The sequence below is a fragment of the Lepidochelys kempii genome, chromosome 24 (assembly GCF_965140285.1).
Source record: "Lepidochelys kempii isolate rLepKem1 chromosome 24, rLepKem1.hap1, whole genome shotgun sequence".
Taxonomy (NCBI): domain Eukaryota; kingdom Metazoa; phylum Chordata; order Testudines; family Cheloniidae; genus Lepidochelys; species Lepidochelys kempii.
In genome coordinates this window covers 5,026,914-5,044,370 of record NC_136403.1, presented here as the reverse complement: position 1 = coordinate 5,044,370, position 17,457 = coordinate 5,026,914, and the positions used below count along the sequence as shown (strand labels likewise).

Below are 17,457 nucleotides of genomic sequence, written 5' to 3'. Positions count from 1 at the left end.
TTGAGTGCCTGCAGGGGAGGGAGAGAACATAAGAACAGGTGGACGATCAGAGACGAGGCTGGGGTCTGATTGACTGGGGCTATGTATAGAGCCGGTTCTTATAAATTGCCTGTCATACTGGCGGGTATCTCAGGGCCATGGAGATCCCAGCCATGCAGCGACGAGCAGGAAGATCAAGAGACTGGAGCATGCTCAGCAGAAAGGGATGCGAGTGACTCCGCAGAGTGATCCCGGTGCTGGGAAAGCCGTGTGACTTCCTCACCCCCTGATCCTGCAGCATTGCTGGAACTGGGAAGAACCTCTTCAAATCAGAGAAGCAGCATAGTCCAGTGGATCATCCTCCCCATTTTACAGGTGGGGAAACTGAGGCACAGAGCAGCAGCTCTGTCCAGTGAATAGAGCCACTGGACTGGGAGACTTCGGTTCTATTCCCAGCTCTGTCAGTGACCTGCTTGGCAACCGTGGGCAAATCACGTCTCTCTGTGCCTCAGTTTCCCCCTTCTCGTCTTGCTGTGAGCTCTTTTGGGACATTCTCTCTGACTGTGTATATGTTGTGCACCTACCACAATGGGGCCCTGATTTCAGTTAGGACCTCTAGCCCCTACTATAATACAAGTAAATAATTTGAGGTCCCCTCCAATTGCAAATATCGAGGAGGCCTTCCCATCTTCCCCCAGTTCAGGAGCCACAATCCTACCACGCCCGGTTTAGAATCAAGCCAGGGTAGCTTTGCTTCCTCGGACTCAAATCCTGGCTCCTGATGGCTCTTTAAGAAACTCACAGTGGAAATTCAAACCTCTCTCCTGGAGAAATCAAATCTCTCTCCATGCACAGACTGAACAAAATAAGAGGCACACCCAAGCCTCCCACCCCTTCCCACCCATCTTCTCATTCACTCCCTCGTTTTCCTAAGGGTCATTACAGTCAGAAAATCACCTAAGTGTCTTAGGACCCTAAGTTGCATGAGAAGTCAATGCAATTTAGACACTGATGGGACTTAAGTGCTTTTGAAAATTTTACCCTATTAGTTATTTCTATGGTGGCAGCAGGCAGGAGCCCAGTCATAGACCAGGGCCCCATGGTGCTAGGTGCTGTACAAACAGAACAAAATAAGTCCCTGTGCCAAAGAGCTCATAGTCTAAGTACCCTATGTGAAAACGGATCCTCTCTCCTAACATAACATCCCTTCTCCCTGTCTGGGTTTGGGTCAGATTTGTCTGGAACAGAGGAGCTATTGCTCCCACTAACCCTGAAGCTTTGGGGGAGCAAGCGGGAGTCTTTATTCTGTGTACAGCACCAACATTGCCAGCTAAACCCTGCCTGGGTCTGAACACCGCTGGACCCGATTCTCATTTACACTACGGTCCCTTTACATTGCCAGAGGGGTCCAAAACAGCTTTAGCGTAGAAACAAGTAAAGTCTGTTGACATAAGAATGAAAAGCAGGATTTGGTTTTATACACACACAACATGCACGGCAAGTAACCTGTGGGTCTAACCGAGCCTGGCCAATTCCCATTTGCAGAGCCCAGCCTGGAGTGTCAATGACTGAAATAATTTGGGGGAAATAATCTGGAGTTTGTAACTGAACACACCAGGCTCAATTCGCATTGACACCCACTCTAAGGCTCCTTTAAGCTCCCAGAGGGGGGAAAAGGGGCCTAAGTGTGAATGAGCATCAGGCCCAGTGGCTATGAAATTAGCAAGGATATAAATGTGGGATATTCCTCTGCCCAATATACTTTTCTTTTAGCAGGTTGCTCTTGTGATTCCTGTACAGCCCTTTGAAGTTCGGCCTGACTGTACAATCTGTTCTTTGTTCATCCCAGAAGGGAAGATCTCCCCCTAAGTAAAACGGTTTTTCTTCTGGAGGCTTTTTATAAAGCGGGTGGTGGTAGAGGGAGAAGGAATGTTCCATAAAGATCAAATTTTTCTCCCTATGCACAATGTTCCAGTAAAACCACATCATCATCATAGTGAAGCATTTCAGAGAGGGGCGGTGCAGCTCCGCGTGGGATGAATGGAAGAGGGAAGATCGCTGCCAGCATGAAGAGTTTTAGCAGGCACATGCACTTGTATATCATACACAAGGCTCTCAAAGTACTCTGGGGACTTTAAGTCTCATGTCCCCATGTAAGATTTTACTGATGGGAAGACTGAGGCAGGCAGCAGAGCGGTGACTTGCACAAGGTCACACAAAGTCAGTAGCAAACTGGGATTAGAACCCGGGAGTCCTGACTCCCAAGTTCTTCTGCTCTGGTCCAGAGCTCGGACCAGAACCCATGAGTCCTGACTGCCAGTCCCTTGCTTCACCCACTGGATCACACTCCCAGACACTCTCGCTTCCAGACCTAGGAAGCGAATCCAGGCTCAAGGCTCAGACTGGCTGTTTAGACAAAGCAAGAGAGCCCTCAGATTAAACAAACACAGAAGCCATGTAATTCTCTTTATACAACAAGAAGTGGAAGTTCTAAGGGACTGGCTGGCACGACCAGCCATGTGCTGCTGAGCCTGGCATCTCTAGCTTGCCTGCTTGAGTCCAGTGGAGTTTAGTAGGGATCAACCACCATTTCCATCTGATGGATGTTGGGGGACCCTCTGTGAGGAATGAGTTTGGTGGAGTCTCAGTGGAGTTCCCAGTGAGTAGGACAGGTGTCTCCCATTAAATCCCAGAGCAGGCAAAGACCCACCTGCAACTAACAAAGTGCTGCGGCTCAGGTTTGGTGGGGAGGGGGAAATCAGTGCTGGATGTTAACTAACTACCCATTGCCCACAGCCAGGCGCAGCTGCTTGGTTACTCCATGTCCACACAGATTTCAAAGGCAGAGAGACTCTTCTTCATTAAGAAACAGGAGAAGAACTGGGCTGGGGAAAGAGCGAAAGTCAATACTGAGCTACCAGCTTAATCAGGTTAGGGGCTGGAATTCAGGAAGCAATCGCTCAGACAATCTTATAATGAGCAGGGTCTGGTTCCTGTTTCGGAGAAGGAATGGTGAAAAAAACAACCCTCTATCTTTCCTCGTCTTCGATCAGGCTCTTAGCAAAACCGCCAGCCATGGCCAGAATGGAACTAGCTAACTATTAGGCCAGACATGAAGCATGAGCTGGGATGAACAGTTTAGCATCTAGAGACTTTGAGGAGCCCAAAACACACTGCACCTCCCCATGCACTGCAGCAGCGGGGAGGTCCATGAAGAATCCAGTTCCCTTTGCCGTGGGGCAAGGCCCTTGATTTCTTCAGCAGTGGGATAAGAGTGGGTCAGGTACCCACAAAGGGCTAATGGACCTGAACAAGAGTGAGGGTATCAACCTTTACTCTGGCGATGCAGCTCCTCACTCACCAGAGTAAAGAGCCCTGTAGAGCCGGGTGTCCAGATCCATTCCCGTGGGGGCCCCAGAGACCGCCAGACCATCACCGCCTAACACGAAGCAACTAAGGGTGCATGGCATGAGTGGCTAGCTCCTCACGGAGGCTCTAGGCCACCCAGCTGGAATCTGCTACTGGCAGAACCATGGTGCTGAAAGGATCAGGCCAAATGTGGTTTTAGACCCGGGAGGGCAGCAGCAGGATCCGATTAAGAAGGAACAGAGCCACACCAAAACCGACCACTGAGCTTCCTGTACAGCTTGGGGGTGCAGGGCAGTGAGAACAAGATCAGGAGCAGCAGGAGAGCGGGCGCTGCTTTTATAGCGAAGCCACCTCTGCAAAGTAAACCTGAGGCAGGGCTCCATCCCAGCCCCTCTCCCGCATGCAGGTGTCCCCCGTCCCCGAGCAATGGCTTGTGCAGACTTTGGATACCACCGCCTGGAAGATATATGGCGCCTCGGCTGCACCAAGCTGTGAGAGCGGGAGATGAAGGACAGAGAGGCTGGGTTGGGCAGCCCTTGATGAAGAAGCCTTCACCCCAAGCAGAGAACCATGGAGAGGACAGGATGAGCCGTGGCAGGGCTTGACAAACCTATTCTCCCCTTGACCTGTCCCAGGCAGCTGTCATTCACCTTCTGGAGGAGCTCGGTTGGTTTGCATTTCATGAGTCCCAGTGCTGCCGCCCTTCTGAGCTTTCGAAGGGAAACCCCCCACCTCCCCTCATCTGGGTGACTGCCTGTTCCCACGCCAGCTCGTGCTGCTCCACGCGGGAGAGCAGCCCAGGGTATCTCATGTCATCTGACAATCCTCTCCTCCAGCAGCTAAGGCAGGCCAGGAGCGTGACCCAGGCTTTCCCAGGATGCACCAGTGCAGACATAGCTGTCCTTCAGAGGCACGGACAGGCCGGGGCTGGAAAAAATCGCCACCGTGGGGGCAGGGACCACAGCGCAGGACCACGGGTGTGACGTGGCACAGCGGGTGGCATGAAGGGGGCCCAGATCTAAGGGGTACCGGGTGGGTGCGTGTTTTGGCTGCAATCCTTCCAGCCTGGCTGGGCCCGATAGGGGAGGCCCATGAATCCCAGGCCGTGTGATGCAGGAGGGGAAGGGCGTTGGCTGCCGCCTGCAGCTGTGAGTCAGACATGGGCCGCCCCAGCACTGCCAAGCCCTCGTGCCTGACGTGATCTCACACTTTAAATCCAAACCACCTGGAGACTACCACTCCACCACCCAATCACAAGCTGCCAGGGAATGCCCTGGAGCACAACTGGCCCGTTGGAAAACAGCAGGCTGCTGGGGCAGGCAGGCAAGCCTGGCTGTTAGGGACACGTGCGGCTGGCCCCACCCCAGAGCCAGCTCTGCCCAGCACAGGAGCAACGGTCCAGCAGGCAGCTCCTGCCAGAGACCAGCACAGGACAGGGCTCTGGCTGGTGTCCTGAACTGGTGCAGGCCAAGCGTGTGTCCATCTGCCTTGTGCCAGGCCATAATCTATGGGATGTTTCTGCAATGCTTTCTCCAGCTGCCTCCATTCTTCCAGCACAGGTGCAGCCCCTGCCACTTGGACTGCTAGCACCCACTGGGCCCTGGCATTCTCACCATCACGCCACCCAGCCCTGCTCAGAGCCGGAACAGGATGCCCCTACCCAGTCTGTACGAGGGCTCTGGCTGACAGAGCTACCTGGGCACTGCCAGGAGAGTGGGAAGAGTTAGGCAATGGCAAAAAGCTGCCCGGGATGCATGATTGCTGTGCCTCCCTGAGCAAGGTAGTTAATCATAACCCAGCCGTTGCTGCACTGTGGTCTATTGTTTCCTCACCTTTCACCTCCATGCAGCGGGCCCAGCCCTGGTCCTTAAGAAGGCGCCTATTGTGTGCCTGCCTTCAGCAAGGGCAGCTCGGAGCTCCCTCAAGTGCCAACTGCGGCCCGTCTCCCACCATCAATCGCACTGGGAGAGCCCAACCCTGCAACGAGATCTCTCTGGCACGTGCCAGCTAGGGTGACCAGACAACAAATGTGAAAAATCGGGATGGAGGGGGGGGGCGGTAATAGGAGCCTATATAAGAAAAAGACCCAAAAATCGGGACTGTCCCTATAAAATCTGGATATCTGGTCACTCTATGTGCCACCCCCTGCCCAGATGTTGTTGGAAGCCCAGCGATAAGCCACACCCTCTACGGCAGGGCACGGGGATTGGAGCATGGAAACTGCTAACACTAGAGCGAGTGCCCCAGGGCAAAACAGGCCAGGGAGACACCGCCCCCCCGTACCTGTCCACGCAGGGCTGTGGCAGGGGGGGCACCGAGACGTGGGCTCTGTCTACATTTAAACAACTACGGCAGCACCACTGTGTAGACACTTTCTCCAGCAACGGGAGGGGTTCTCCCGACACTGTTGTTAATTCACCGTCCCGAGACGTGGTAGCTAGAATTCTTCCTTGGACCCAGTACTGTCTACACTGGGAGTAATGTCACCGTAACTTTGTTGATCAGGGGGTGTGGCTTTTTCATACCCCTTATTGATGCTGCTGGGTCGACTTAACTTTTTAGTGTAGACCTGGTCTTATACTCTCACTGCCTGCACCAGGCAGATTCAATGGACTGGAATGCCTTCAGGAGAGAGTGTGGCCTACCATTTAGAGCAGAGGACTTCGAGGACTCCTGGGTCCAGACCCCCACCTCTGGGAGGGGAGTGTGATCTAATGATCAGAGCAAGGGGCAGGGGGATGAATGGGGGAGTCAGAACTGATGAGTCCTGTTCCAGACAGAATCAGTGAGTTTGGGCAAGTCACTGAGCCTTATTCTACCTCAGTTTCCCCATTGCTAAAATGGGTTCAATAATGTATCTCCTACTGCACAAAGTTGTCGGGAGGCTCGGTGAACAGTTGCCAAACCACCAGCCAAGACCCTTGAGGAAAGGAGCTAGAAAGCAGCACTAACTTAGCATTCAGCTCCTGGCCTGAGTCAATGCAGCACCTTTCTCCAGTGTTAATTTCACCAGCAAGAACTAGAGACTCCAGCCCTGGAAGGAAGCAGGGCTGTACCTACGGCAAGGGGAGAGCATCTCTGTTAAGCGAGTCAACGTCCCCAGCACCAGATCATCACCAATCCTGCGTTTGCTGACAACAGAGCTATGAGTAGCACCATCGCTTCCATCGCCTTCTCTGATGAGATTACTGGTTCTGTGGATGAAGGGAAAGCAGTGGATGTACTGTTTCTTGACTTTAGCAAAGCTTTTGACACGGTCTCCCACAGTATTCTTGCCAGCAAGTTAAGGAAGTACGGGCTGGATGAATGCACTATAAGGTGGGTAGAAAGCTGGCTAGATTGTCGGGCTCAACGGGTAGTGATCAATGGCTCCATGTCTAGTTGGCAGCCGGTATCGAGTGGAGTGCCCCAAGGGTCGGTCCTGGGGCCGGTTTTGTTCAATATCTTCATAAATGATCTGGAGGATGGTGTGGATTGCACTCTCAGCAAATTTGCGGATGATACTAAACTGGGAGGAGAGGTAGATACGCTGGAGGGGAGGGATAGGATACAGAAGGACCTAGACAAATTGGAGGATTGGGCCAAAAGAAATCTGATGAGGTTCAATAAGGATAAGTGCAGGGTCCTGCACTTAGGACGGAAGAATCCAATGCACCGCTACAGACTAGGGGCCGAATGGCTAGGCAGCAGTTCTGCGGAAAAGGACCTAGGGGTGACAGTGGATGAGAAGCTGGATATGAGTCAGCAGTGTGCCCTTGTTGCCAAGAAGGCCAATGGCATTTTGGGATGTATAAGTAGGGGCATAGCGAGCAGATCGAGGGACGTGATCGTTCCCCTCTATTCGACATTGGTGAGGGCCTCATCTGGAGTACTGTGTCCAGTTTTGGGCCCCATACTTCAAGAAGGATGTGGATAAATTGGAGAGAGTCCAGCGAAGGGCAACAAAAATGATTAGGGGACTGGAACACATGAGTTATGAGGAGAGGCTGAGGGAGCTGGGATTGTTTAGCCTGCAGAAGAGAAGAATGAGGGGGGATTTGATAGCTGCTTTCAACTACCTGAAAGGGGGTTCCAAAGAGGATGGCTCTAGACTGTTCTCAATGGTAGCAGATGACAGAACGAGGAGTAATGGTCTCAAGTTGCAGTGGGGGAGGTTTAGATTGGATATTAGGAAAAACTTTTTCACTAAGAGGGTGGTGAAACACTGGAATGCGTTACCTAGGGAGGTGGTAGAATCTCCTTCCTTAGAGGTTTTTAAGGTCAGGCTTGACAAAGCCCTGGCTGGGATGATTTAACTGGGAATTGGTCCTGCTTTGAGCAGGGGGTTGGACTAGATGACCTTCTGGGGTCCCTTCCAACCCTGAGATTCTATGATTCTATGATTCTCCTGACACGCCCTGTCAGGTGGATTCAGCCACACTAGTGGCTTGACCAGCCTGGGGTATGAGACACCCAAAGCAGAGCTCATGAGCGTGAGACGCTGGGTGCTGACAACCACCAGCCTTTAGACACTTGGCTTGCTCTCGTCATCTCTCCCATGCTGTAGATACTATCGCACCAGCCCTTCTAATGGAACAGTGGCTGCTCGGCCCAGATAACGCTCACACAGGAGGTCGGGGAGCCTGGTGGGGGAAGATACCAAGGAAATGTTTCTGCCTCAGCTCTAGATACAAGACTGAATGCGCGCGAGGACTGGGTTAGTCGTGCTCCTAGAGAATCTTCCACCAGGGCAGCTCAGAGTATTTCAGACAATGGGCTCCAACCTCCGTCCCTTTGTGAAGCCACTTACCCCAGCTCAAAGCAAGCTCAGAACCTGTTCTCAGCTGGTAGCATGTTGCACCCCTTTAGCAATGGGAATAGTGACTGCAGGAGGGGCCTGACTTCCTTGTCCTGCCCAATGAGTCCAGCCTCACAGCCCCCTCTGGGACCTGGGTAAGTGTTATTGTCCCCGGCTCCTTTTACAAAGGGGGAAACTGAGCAACAGAGAGGGGACAGGACTTGTTCTGTAGGTCACAGTGCCCCAGCTGGGACCAGGAGCCCTGACTGCCCAATCCAGAGCTTTTGCCACAAAAGATTATCCTATGGAATTCCCTTCCCAGCCTGTAGTAGGGGATTCAGTCAACTCTATGGGGCCGCCACGAAGGCCAGCTATTCTCCAAGCCAGTAGCCCCAGGAAGAGAAATGAAGGTAAATTCACGGAGGCCTCCCTGAACACCGGACCCAAATATCTTTATCCCAGAAATCGGCGCGAAAGGCTGCTCAGAACAAACAGCCTACACCTCCCGCTTTTAGCATGGATCAGAGCAGAGCTCTTTCCAACCCAGATCTCTCCCATACAAAGGAGACGCTGGATATTGTCTGTGGTTAGAGCTGGGTGATGAGAGCCAGGACCCCTGCACTCCATTCCCAGCTTAGTGAAGGGCCTCGAACCAGTCACTTTACCTCTGTGCCTCAGCTTCCCTCCATGTGTAAAGTGAGTCTAGTAACTACCTCTCTTGCAGGCGGTGTATTAAAGTGCTTTGAGAACCTCAGAGGAGTCACGCTACAGAGGCACGAAATGCTATTTCTACTGGAACGCCTCCCCAAAGCGGAGTTGTTTTGATTCATTTAACTTGTGCCTCCCTCTGAGTAACTTCACAGCCCCGAGGAAGCAATCAGAGCAGAACACAATAAATCCCGCTCATCACGAGGACTTTTCAGATCAGAAAGTTTCCTGAAACCCAACACAACTCCTCCATGCTCACCCACCCCTACATTCATTATCAAGCTCTTCCCAGAATTCATCATGTTGATAGTAACCAGTACAGTAACTCTAAGTAGTAAATGAATAATTCAATATTGACATCTGGGGAAATAAACCCTGTTCTTTACTCTCGCTGCTGATTCACAGGTCTCTGTTTGAGACATCACAACACTTTGGTGTCTCTTGGTCAACGTCACTGTCACTGCCTGTTCTCCAAGCACAAAAAAAGGTAGGAGCGGGAGCTTTCAAGATAAATGGTCTGAGTCACCAACAGTCGCTTTTGATAACGAGGTTCAGAACAGGAGAGTGATCATTTGGGAAACCCCTCGGGGAAGGGAGTTTTTTCCAAGGGGGTCTGTTGTGTCAGAGAATGGCAGCAGCACCATCCAGTTTTCAAGAATGCACATTCCATTCCAGTGAGCAACAGAACGTACAGATTATATACAGGGATCACTGCAATGCAGCCATCTCTGGAGTGGAGCAGGGCAGCTGTGTAACAGCCACACAGCAGCAGGAGCTGGCTGTAGGCTGGGCATTATTGTAATGGATGGCTTAAGAAAAAGATCGAGGGGATGGTTTTAACGTTTAAGGCTGCAAAACCTTTAGAAAACACGGCTCCTGTTGTAGGAGCAAAATCTCTTCCTCCCCATTATCGTCAAAATCCTCCCCCATCCCGGCATGCCCACAGCCAGGGGAAAACAGACACAGACATTCAGCACACGGAAACCTGCATTCAAAATCCATCTCCAAATAGCAACGAGTCTCTAGGATCTAAATTCAGAACTAGCTACAGTTCTAGCACAGAGATGACCACAGAGTTATCTAGAGACGGATCCATGGTTGGGGAGAGACACAGGAAGCTAAATATAAAATCCTGGGCAGTTTTTAAAGACATTTGTAAAATGTTCCTCCCGCTTTCTGAGTGGGTTGATTATTCATGGCAGGCTGCCCCTTTTGGGGGTCTTTTAGAAAACAAACTCTTTTATAGCAAAGCCAGGGAGGTAAGACGCTTCAGATATAATGCAGGAATGGGAGACGTGCTTTATTTGCCGTCATGCAAACCTGGATTCAAATCCTGCTTACGCTCTCTGGAACGGATTGTGGGTGGGTGCGTGATGGAGACAGCAGACTTAGCCCTATGGGAGTGTCCCCTGCTGCCCAGCAAGGATCTGGTCTCAGCAGAGACCAGAATACGCCAGAGCTGAAGACCCTAAAGGGGGTCATGTTCTGATCCAAACTCCATGACGTCAATGGGAGTCCACGACTTTTGAATCAGGACCACTGAGTGAAACAGCAGGGCTCTGAAGCTTTCCAGATACAGGAGCCACTCCCAACCTCCTTTGGATCCCTCTGACCTTCACCACCGCCCACTGGGGACAAGTGCTTCTGCAGCATGGGCTGAGGAGAGACAGAACGGGAAACCCAAGTCCACAGGCAACCCTTGCTGGTTGGGTGCCAAGGTCCAAAGCTTGGGAGGGAACCAGCTCGTTGGAATGGGCAGAATGCCACCTGGTGCTATTGAGCTCCCCGATGCCAAGTCTAGTATAGCAGGGAGGTGCGTGGGTGGGGAAAGGGGGGTTTAGGCAAGTTTGGCAGCAGCAGGGGAAAGGAAAGTACAATATAGGGAGGGGAGGAACAGACTTTGAAGCTACCAGTCAGACAGAACCAGGGGGGCTCCCATCACACCCCAGAGCGCCGCAATAAGAAGGTGAGTTTGACACACCAAGAGTTAACCCCAAATCCAAGCCCTTGAATCCCATTTGTCTATGCAGGCCCAGGCTAGTTTCGAAAGAGACACAGGGCAATAGAAAGAGGCTCAGCAGAGCCATGGATCTGCGCTCCAGCCCATTCCCAAAGACCCTCCCGCATGGCATCTCGCATGGTAACGCACAGAAAACCCCCGGTCAGGTAACAGGGACAGCTCAGCACAAGCCAGTCATTTAAAAATCTGTTAAAGGTGGAGTGGGGGAATATGCCAGGCAAGCAAGATCTCCAAGCTGGAGAGCCAGGGCCAGCTACACTTGGGCCAGCTAGATCAATTACTGCTTGGCTTATTCAGCAGCCTCAGAGAGAGAATCTAAGATAGAGATAGGCCCCAAGATGGAAATTCAGAGCCAACTGGATCTAGGGCACCGCGTCCAGCCTATTAGAGAAACGGAGGCCAGACGCAGAGTTTAGATTCAGATTCGGATACCGAACCCTCTCCACTCCCTCTGAAGCCTGGGAGTTCGGATCAGATCCCTTGCTAATTCTACGTCACGTTATTAAAGGCACTTTCATCAGGATCTCTCCACACCAGCGGACAGCTGCCGAGACAATTCCCCTCCAAGGACGGCGCCGGCCCCTGAACACCCAGGGCTGAATTTACACACTGACCATCATGCAGCAATTTATTGCTGGGGGGGGGGGGTAGGGGGGAGCCAAGAATCATCCCCACCCCCCCGCTTCCACAGTAACATCCCAGCCAGGTTAGAGATTTTTCCCATCCTCCTCCGGATTGTTTTTTTTCCCCCTCCAGTCCCTCACTGTTTGCCAAACACATTACAAACATGCTATTCGCTTGGCCCGCAGCCTCAGGATATTTGTGGCCTCTTTCCCAAGGCTGCCAACTCTGGTTGCTCCCAATCCAGCTTCTAGGGACTGCCCCATTCTTGGTAAGGGGGGAAAAGGGAAATTCTTCCATTACCAGCTGCCCCACTGCTTAGCATGGGCACTGCCCTGGGACTTACCGTGCCTTCAGCTCCTTGAACTCCTCCCGCACTTTGCTCAGCTCCAGCTGCAGTCGAGCCCTCTCCTTGGCCACGGAATCCAAGGTCTTGCGGGCATCCGCTAGCTCCGATTCGTAGGCCGACTTGATGCCCGACACCTCGCGACTCACCACCTCCTCGGACTCAGTGATGCGCAGCCGGAGACCTGCGTTTTCCGACTCCAGCGAGCGCACCCGGTCAATGTAGACGGCCAGCCGGTCGTTGAGCTCCTGCAGATCCTCCTTCTCCTGCAGGCGGGTGATGCGGGTTGGAGAAAGCGGGGTGCCATTCGCCCCACTCCGTGTGGCCCTCTTCTGAGATGGGGTGTCCATCGCGGTTCACAGCCTGGCAGAGAGACGGGAACACGGGTCGGTGACTCAGATCTCTGGAGCTGCCTTCCCCACGTCTGCGTCTGCCTCTCTGGTACTGACAGTCTGAGTCACTCACACGGATCTCGGCTCAAATATCCTTGGGAAGTAGGAGATGGGGGAGTGGGAGCGGCTAGGCAAAATAGGACCAGCCCCCTGCTTTGATTATTTAAAGGAGCAGAGGCTCCTGGAAGAACAGGCGATGTTTAAAATAAGGGCTTGTCCACAAGGGAAAAGTTATAGCGAGATGTACTTAGAATCATAGAATATCAGGATTGGAAGGGACCTCAGGAGGTCATCTAGTCCAACCCCCTACATTCAGATGTGAATTTAAACAGCTCTAATGATAGTGGTATAATCCCCGTATGAGTATTCTGGAATTTGAGCACCTTTTGCAGTTTAGTTTTTGCTGCTTTGGACGGGGTTTAAACTGAACTGCGAAGTGCCACTCTTGTTCCAGAATAAAAATAATAAATAGCAATCCCTAGCTCTTCTGGGGCACTCTTCATCAGTAGATCTCAAAGCACTTTACAAAGGAGGTCAGTATCATGGTCTCCATTTTACAGGTGGGGAAACTGAGACAGAGGGCAGGGAAATTACTTGCTCAGGGTCACCCAGCAGGGTGGTGGCAAAGCCAGATCTCCTGAAGCCCAGTGCAGTGTTCTATCCACTAGGCAATCCTGCCTCCAGAATAAGAGTGCTCACACAAGGAGTTAGAGCTTATTTACATGGGGTAGTTGACCAGAATAGTCCCCCAGGTGGACATTCTTGTTCCAGAATAAGGCCTTTCCTACAGGGAGACACCCAGGAAAGTTTATCCGAATTAACAAAAGGTGTGAATTTAACCTGCTTTAACCTCATGTGGGCATGCTCATTTGGAATACAAAGCAGCCCACTTCTCATTGGAAGTGGATTAAGCTATGCCAGAAAAAGGCACCCTCCTGCTGGAATGAGAGCGTCCACCTGGAGAGCTACTGTGCTTTAAATTCACAGCCAGCCTTACTCTGCAACAATTTCCCCTTGTGTAGACAAGCTCTTAGAGACACCTCCCATCCCAAACCAGATCTGTGCCAGGCCAGGTCATGGCATCAAGGGACCTTGTGGGTGCTGGGGTGAGGCAGCCACTCAGCATACACAGTAACCCCCTAAAGTGAGGGACATGGTCCAGTGGCTAGTGAGAGTCAAGACTCCCGGATTCTACTGCCCAGATCTGGCAGCTTCAGGGAGTCAGGAGTCCTGCATTCTCTTCCAAGCACTAGCACTATTAGGCTGTGTCTACACTAGGAAATTAGGTCAGTATAACTACATCACTCAGGGATGTGAAAAATCCACACCCGGTCCCACAGCTGTGCTGCTGCAGCATTTTAAGAGCAGACAAGCCCCTAGTTCAAGCAGAAGGCTGGCAAGATACTCAGATCAAAGCAAGGAGTGTGGTCTAGTAGTAAAACCAGGCGGGTCTCAGGAGTGAATTCACACTGGAGCAGCCACAGAGAAGTGTTACTAGGATGCTCCAGGACGGTGGCTCTCAACCCTTCCAGACTACTGTACCCCTTTCAGGAGTCTGATTTGTCTTGCGTACCCGCAAGTTCCACCTCACTTAAAAACAACTTGCTTACAAAATCAGACATAAAAACACAAAAGCGTCACAGCTCACTAGTACTGACAAATTGCTCTCTTTCCCATTTTTCCCATATAATCATAAAATAAATCAACTGGAATATAAATATTGTACTTACATTTCAGTGTATAGTATAGAGAGCAGTATAAACAAGTCATTGTCTGCATGAAATTTTAGCTTGTACTGATGTCACTAGTGCTTTTTATGTAGCCTGTTGTAAAACTAGGCAAATATCTAGATGAGTTGATGTACCCCCGGAAGACCTCTGCGTACCCTAAGGGGTACGTGTACCCCTGGTTGAGAACCACTGCTCCAGGGAACGGAAAACCAGTCTTACAAGAGGACACTACAAGAGCTTGACTTGTTGAGCCTGGCAAAGCACAGGCTGAGAGGAGATCTGACTGCTGTCTCTAAATACATCTCAACCAGGTGGTGGGCCAGCATAGACGATGCACAGGGCAGGGGGCAGGACCAGGACATTTTCCCTCCCCTCCCACTGCTGTCACTCAGACCAGGCCCAAGCCGCTTCTAGCAGGCAGAGCTTGTTTCATGTTCTCTGTGTATATAAAATCGTCCTACTGTATTTTCCAATGCATGCGTCTGATGAAGTGAGCTGTAGCCCACGAAAGCTTATGCTCAAATAAATTTGTTAGTCTCTAAGGTGCCACAAGTCCTCCTATTCTTAGAGCTTGTTAGATAGCTTTTGGGTCCCAGTCCCATCAGGCTCAGCTGGGTTCAGACAGCATGTCAGCAGCTGATACACAGAGCGTGGATGCTAAGGATAGCCCAATGTCCTGACAGAGAAAGCAGCTGTGTGCGCGTGTGGGTGGGCGCAGGGGGGGGTCATCGCTAGGGACAACGGGACCCCCCCTTTTCTCTCCCCCTCCAACCTGGCAGCAGGATCAGAGTAGGAAGCAACTATCCAGCCAGCTTCTTCCTCTAGAGAGGGTGGCAACTGATTCCCCCACCTCAGCAGCAGCTGAGGCTGCCTCCTCCACCCCATTCATGGGCATCGTGGACTGCACTGATCTCAGGACCAGCCTGCTGCGGGCAGCATCGTCCCCAGGGGGGACACGTTAGCCATATTTACGCAGCGATGACACCTAGGCCAGGGACCTGTTGGGCCAGAGGCGACACAGAATTGGTGCCTTCCTAGTGCAGGAAGCCGAATCCCAATTTCCTTCTTGACTGATCTCCCTCTCCCCAGTCGGGGAAGTCTTCGCTCATCAGCTTACGAGAGTAATAACCCTCTATAGCAAGGGTTCAACCAGGGGTACGTGTATCCCTGAGGGTACGCAGAGGTCTTCCAGGGGGTACATCCTCTCATCTAGATATTTGCCAAGTTTTACAACAGGCTACATAAAAAGCACTAGCCAAGTCAGTACAAATTAAAATTTCATACAGACTTGTTTATATGGCTCTATATACTATACACTGAAATGTAAGAACAAAATTTATATTCCAGCTGATTTATTTTATAATTATATGGTTATAAGGAGAAAGTCAGCAAATTGTCCATAATACCGAGCTGTGACGCTTTTGTATTTTTAGGTCTGATTTTGTAAGCAAGTTGTTTTTAAGTGAGGCAGAACTTGGGGATACACAAGACAAATCAGACTCCTGAAAGAGGTACAGTAGTCTGGAACGATTGAGAACTATAGCACTTTTTTAACCCTAGATCTGGCTAGTTAGCTAGACAAGGTCCTTCTCTCTTTTGGGTTTGTCCTAGCACCATGGGGCCCTGGTCTGTGAGCGGGGCTCCCATGTGCCATCGCAATAATAAATTATAACACCTGGTCCCCATCACTGTCAGGGCCTCCCCATTCCTCCGTGTATTTATCCTCACATCCTCTGTGCAGCAGGGCCGTGCCAATATCCCCATTGTAGCACAGAGAGGCTAAATGACTCACCCCTGGTCACAATGGGACTCTGGGGCAGAGCAGGGAATTCAACTGCAGTTTCCTGAGTCCCAGGCTAGGGCCTGAACCCACTGGCCCATCTTTCCTCTCTCCTAGCTCTCACAGTGCTTTACAAAGGTTATCTGATGGAGGAAACTGAGGCACAGGGCAGTGCAGTGTCTTGCTTAAGGTCACACAATGAATCAGTGGCAGAGCTGGGAATAGTACCCAAGTCTCCTAGTACCCAGTCCCCGGCTCTAACTACTAGACCACACCCCCTTCTGGAGCCAGGAATAGAACGCAAGACGCCTTGTCAGCCAGGCTCCTGCGCTAACCAATAGGGAAGGCTCCCATATGAAAAACAGGCAGCTTTACTGAAGCCCTCCTGCACCGTCAATCCAGGAAGGCACTGCCCCAGCAAGCACCAGTGCCCTTTAGGGGCAGGGAAGGTTATTGCTCAATCAATTCCATGCAAGTTCTTTCACCCCACCCCCTTCCAGTCATGCACTAAGCAATGGGACTAATATCCATTGTTCTCTCTGCTTCTCTCCCCAGGAGAACAGGGCGTGCCACAGAGGGGTTTGTTTTGGTAGGGTTTTGCTCTGTGTACAGCTGTGCACGCTGCTCATTGCAAGCCTCGCCCATGGATACCACAGGAGAGCAAAGGGGGGGACATGCACGAGAGTTAGCCAGTTGTGCTCTGCCTCCCACGGGGGCACTCCAGGCTCTTTCCAGCCCAGGAATGCAAGGCCAAGGATAAGCCCAGATGAGAGCAAGATGGCAGCTCTGATCCGGCACTGGAGCAGGCATCTCCCCCGCCCCTGGACAACACCTTAAAGAGCCAGGGAGCGCCCTCCCCTACAGCCCCCCTGCCTTTAACAAAGCCCCTCTCAGATTCACGCAGCTGGAAAGTTTGGAGGGGCCCCTGCTACACTCTGCTGTGCCTTGGAAGCTCAGGGGTGGAGGGAGCTTGGCTGGGGTCAGGGACAAAGGGGGTTCAGTGTTACACAGGTGGGATCGGGGCGGCGATTACGTTAGCAAAGGAGGGCAAGGTTGGTGGCACGGGAAGGGCAGGTGCTGGGGGGGGCCTATGGGATAAAGGCTGTCGGGGGGTGGGGTGCGGTTCAGATGGCAGCTATCTAGATACTTATGGCCCAGTCCCTGTGCAGCGGGGGGCAGATCCAAATGCCTGATGGGATCAAGGGCAGGAACTATCTTTGTTTTGTACAGCCCCTAGCACCATGGGGGTCCGGGTTCTGCGACTGGGGCTCCCAGGCGCTATCACAACGTAGCTGGTGATGACAGGAGACAGCCTGGGGGTGGCAGCGTGTGGGGCTCAGGAGGGGTAAAGGCCTGGGGGAGACGGAGGAGGGGCTCTGGGGTACACTGGATAAGGGGGCTTGGGGCTGACCGGCTCCGCCCACGAGGAACAGGCTCTGGGACAGAGGGGTTTGCTTGGCGCTCGGCTCCCGCGCCCAGCAGACAGCAAGGGGAAAGGAGCTGCCCTTTCCCCCGCCCCACACAGGGGCCTGGAATGGGGCAGGGTCACTTGGGGGGGGAGGAGGAGGAGAAGGGCGCCCAGGGTCACCGCTTCTCTTTCCTGCAGAGGCAGCGTTTGGAGGGGAGCCCCCCCGTCGCTGAGCATGACTTACCCCACCCAGTGCTCCCCCAGGGGGCAGCCCCCCACGACCTGCCCCCTTTACCCACTGCACCAACCAACCAGCGCCCCCCCCCC

At 52.3% G+C, this 17,457-nt stretch overlaps 1 protein-coding gene across 1 annotated transcript in view; it reads right to left on the bottom strand.

Annotated features, from left to right (window-relative positions):
- The window catches only part of LMNA (lamin A/C), a 51,752-nt gene extending 38,693 nt beyond the window's left edge, over positions 1 to 13,059 (bottom strand). The window contains exon 1 of the mRNA XM_073323267.2: positions 11,821 to 13,059. Coding sequence (XP_073179368.2) covers positions 11,821 to 12,170 — 350 coding nt within the window. The 5' untranslated portion in view covers positions 12,171 to 13,059. The remainder of the gene's footprint in view (positions 1 to 11,820) is intronic.
- Between the last annotated feature and the right edge of the window lie 4,398 nt (positions 13,060 to 17,457).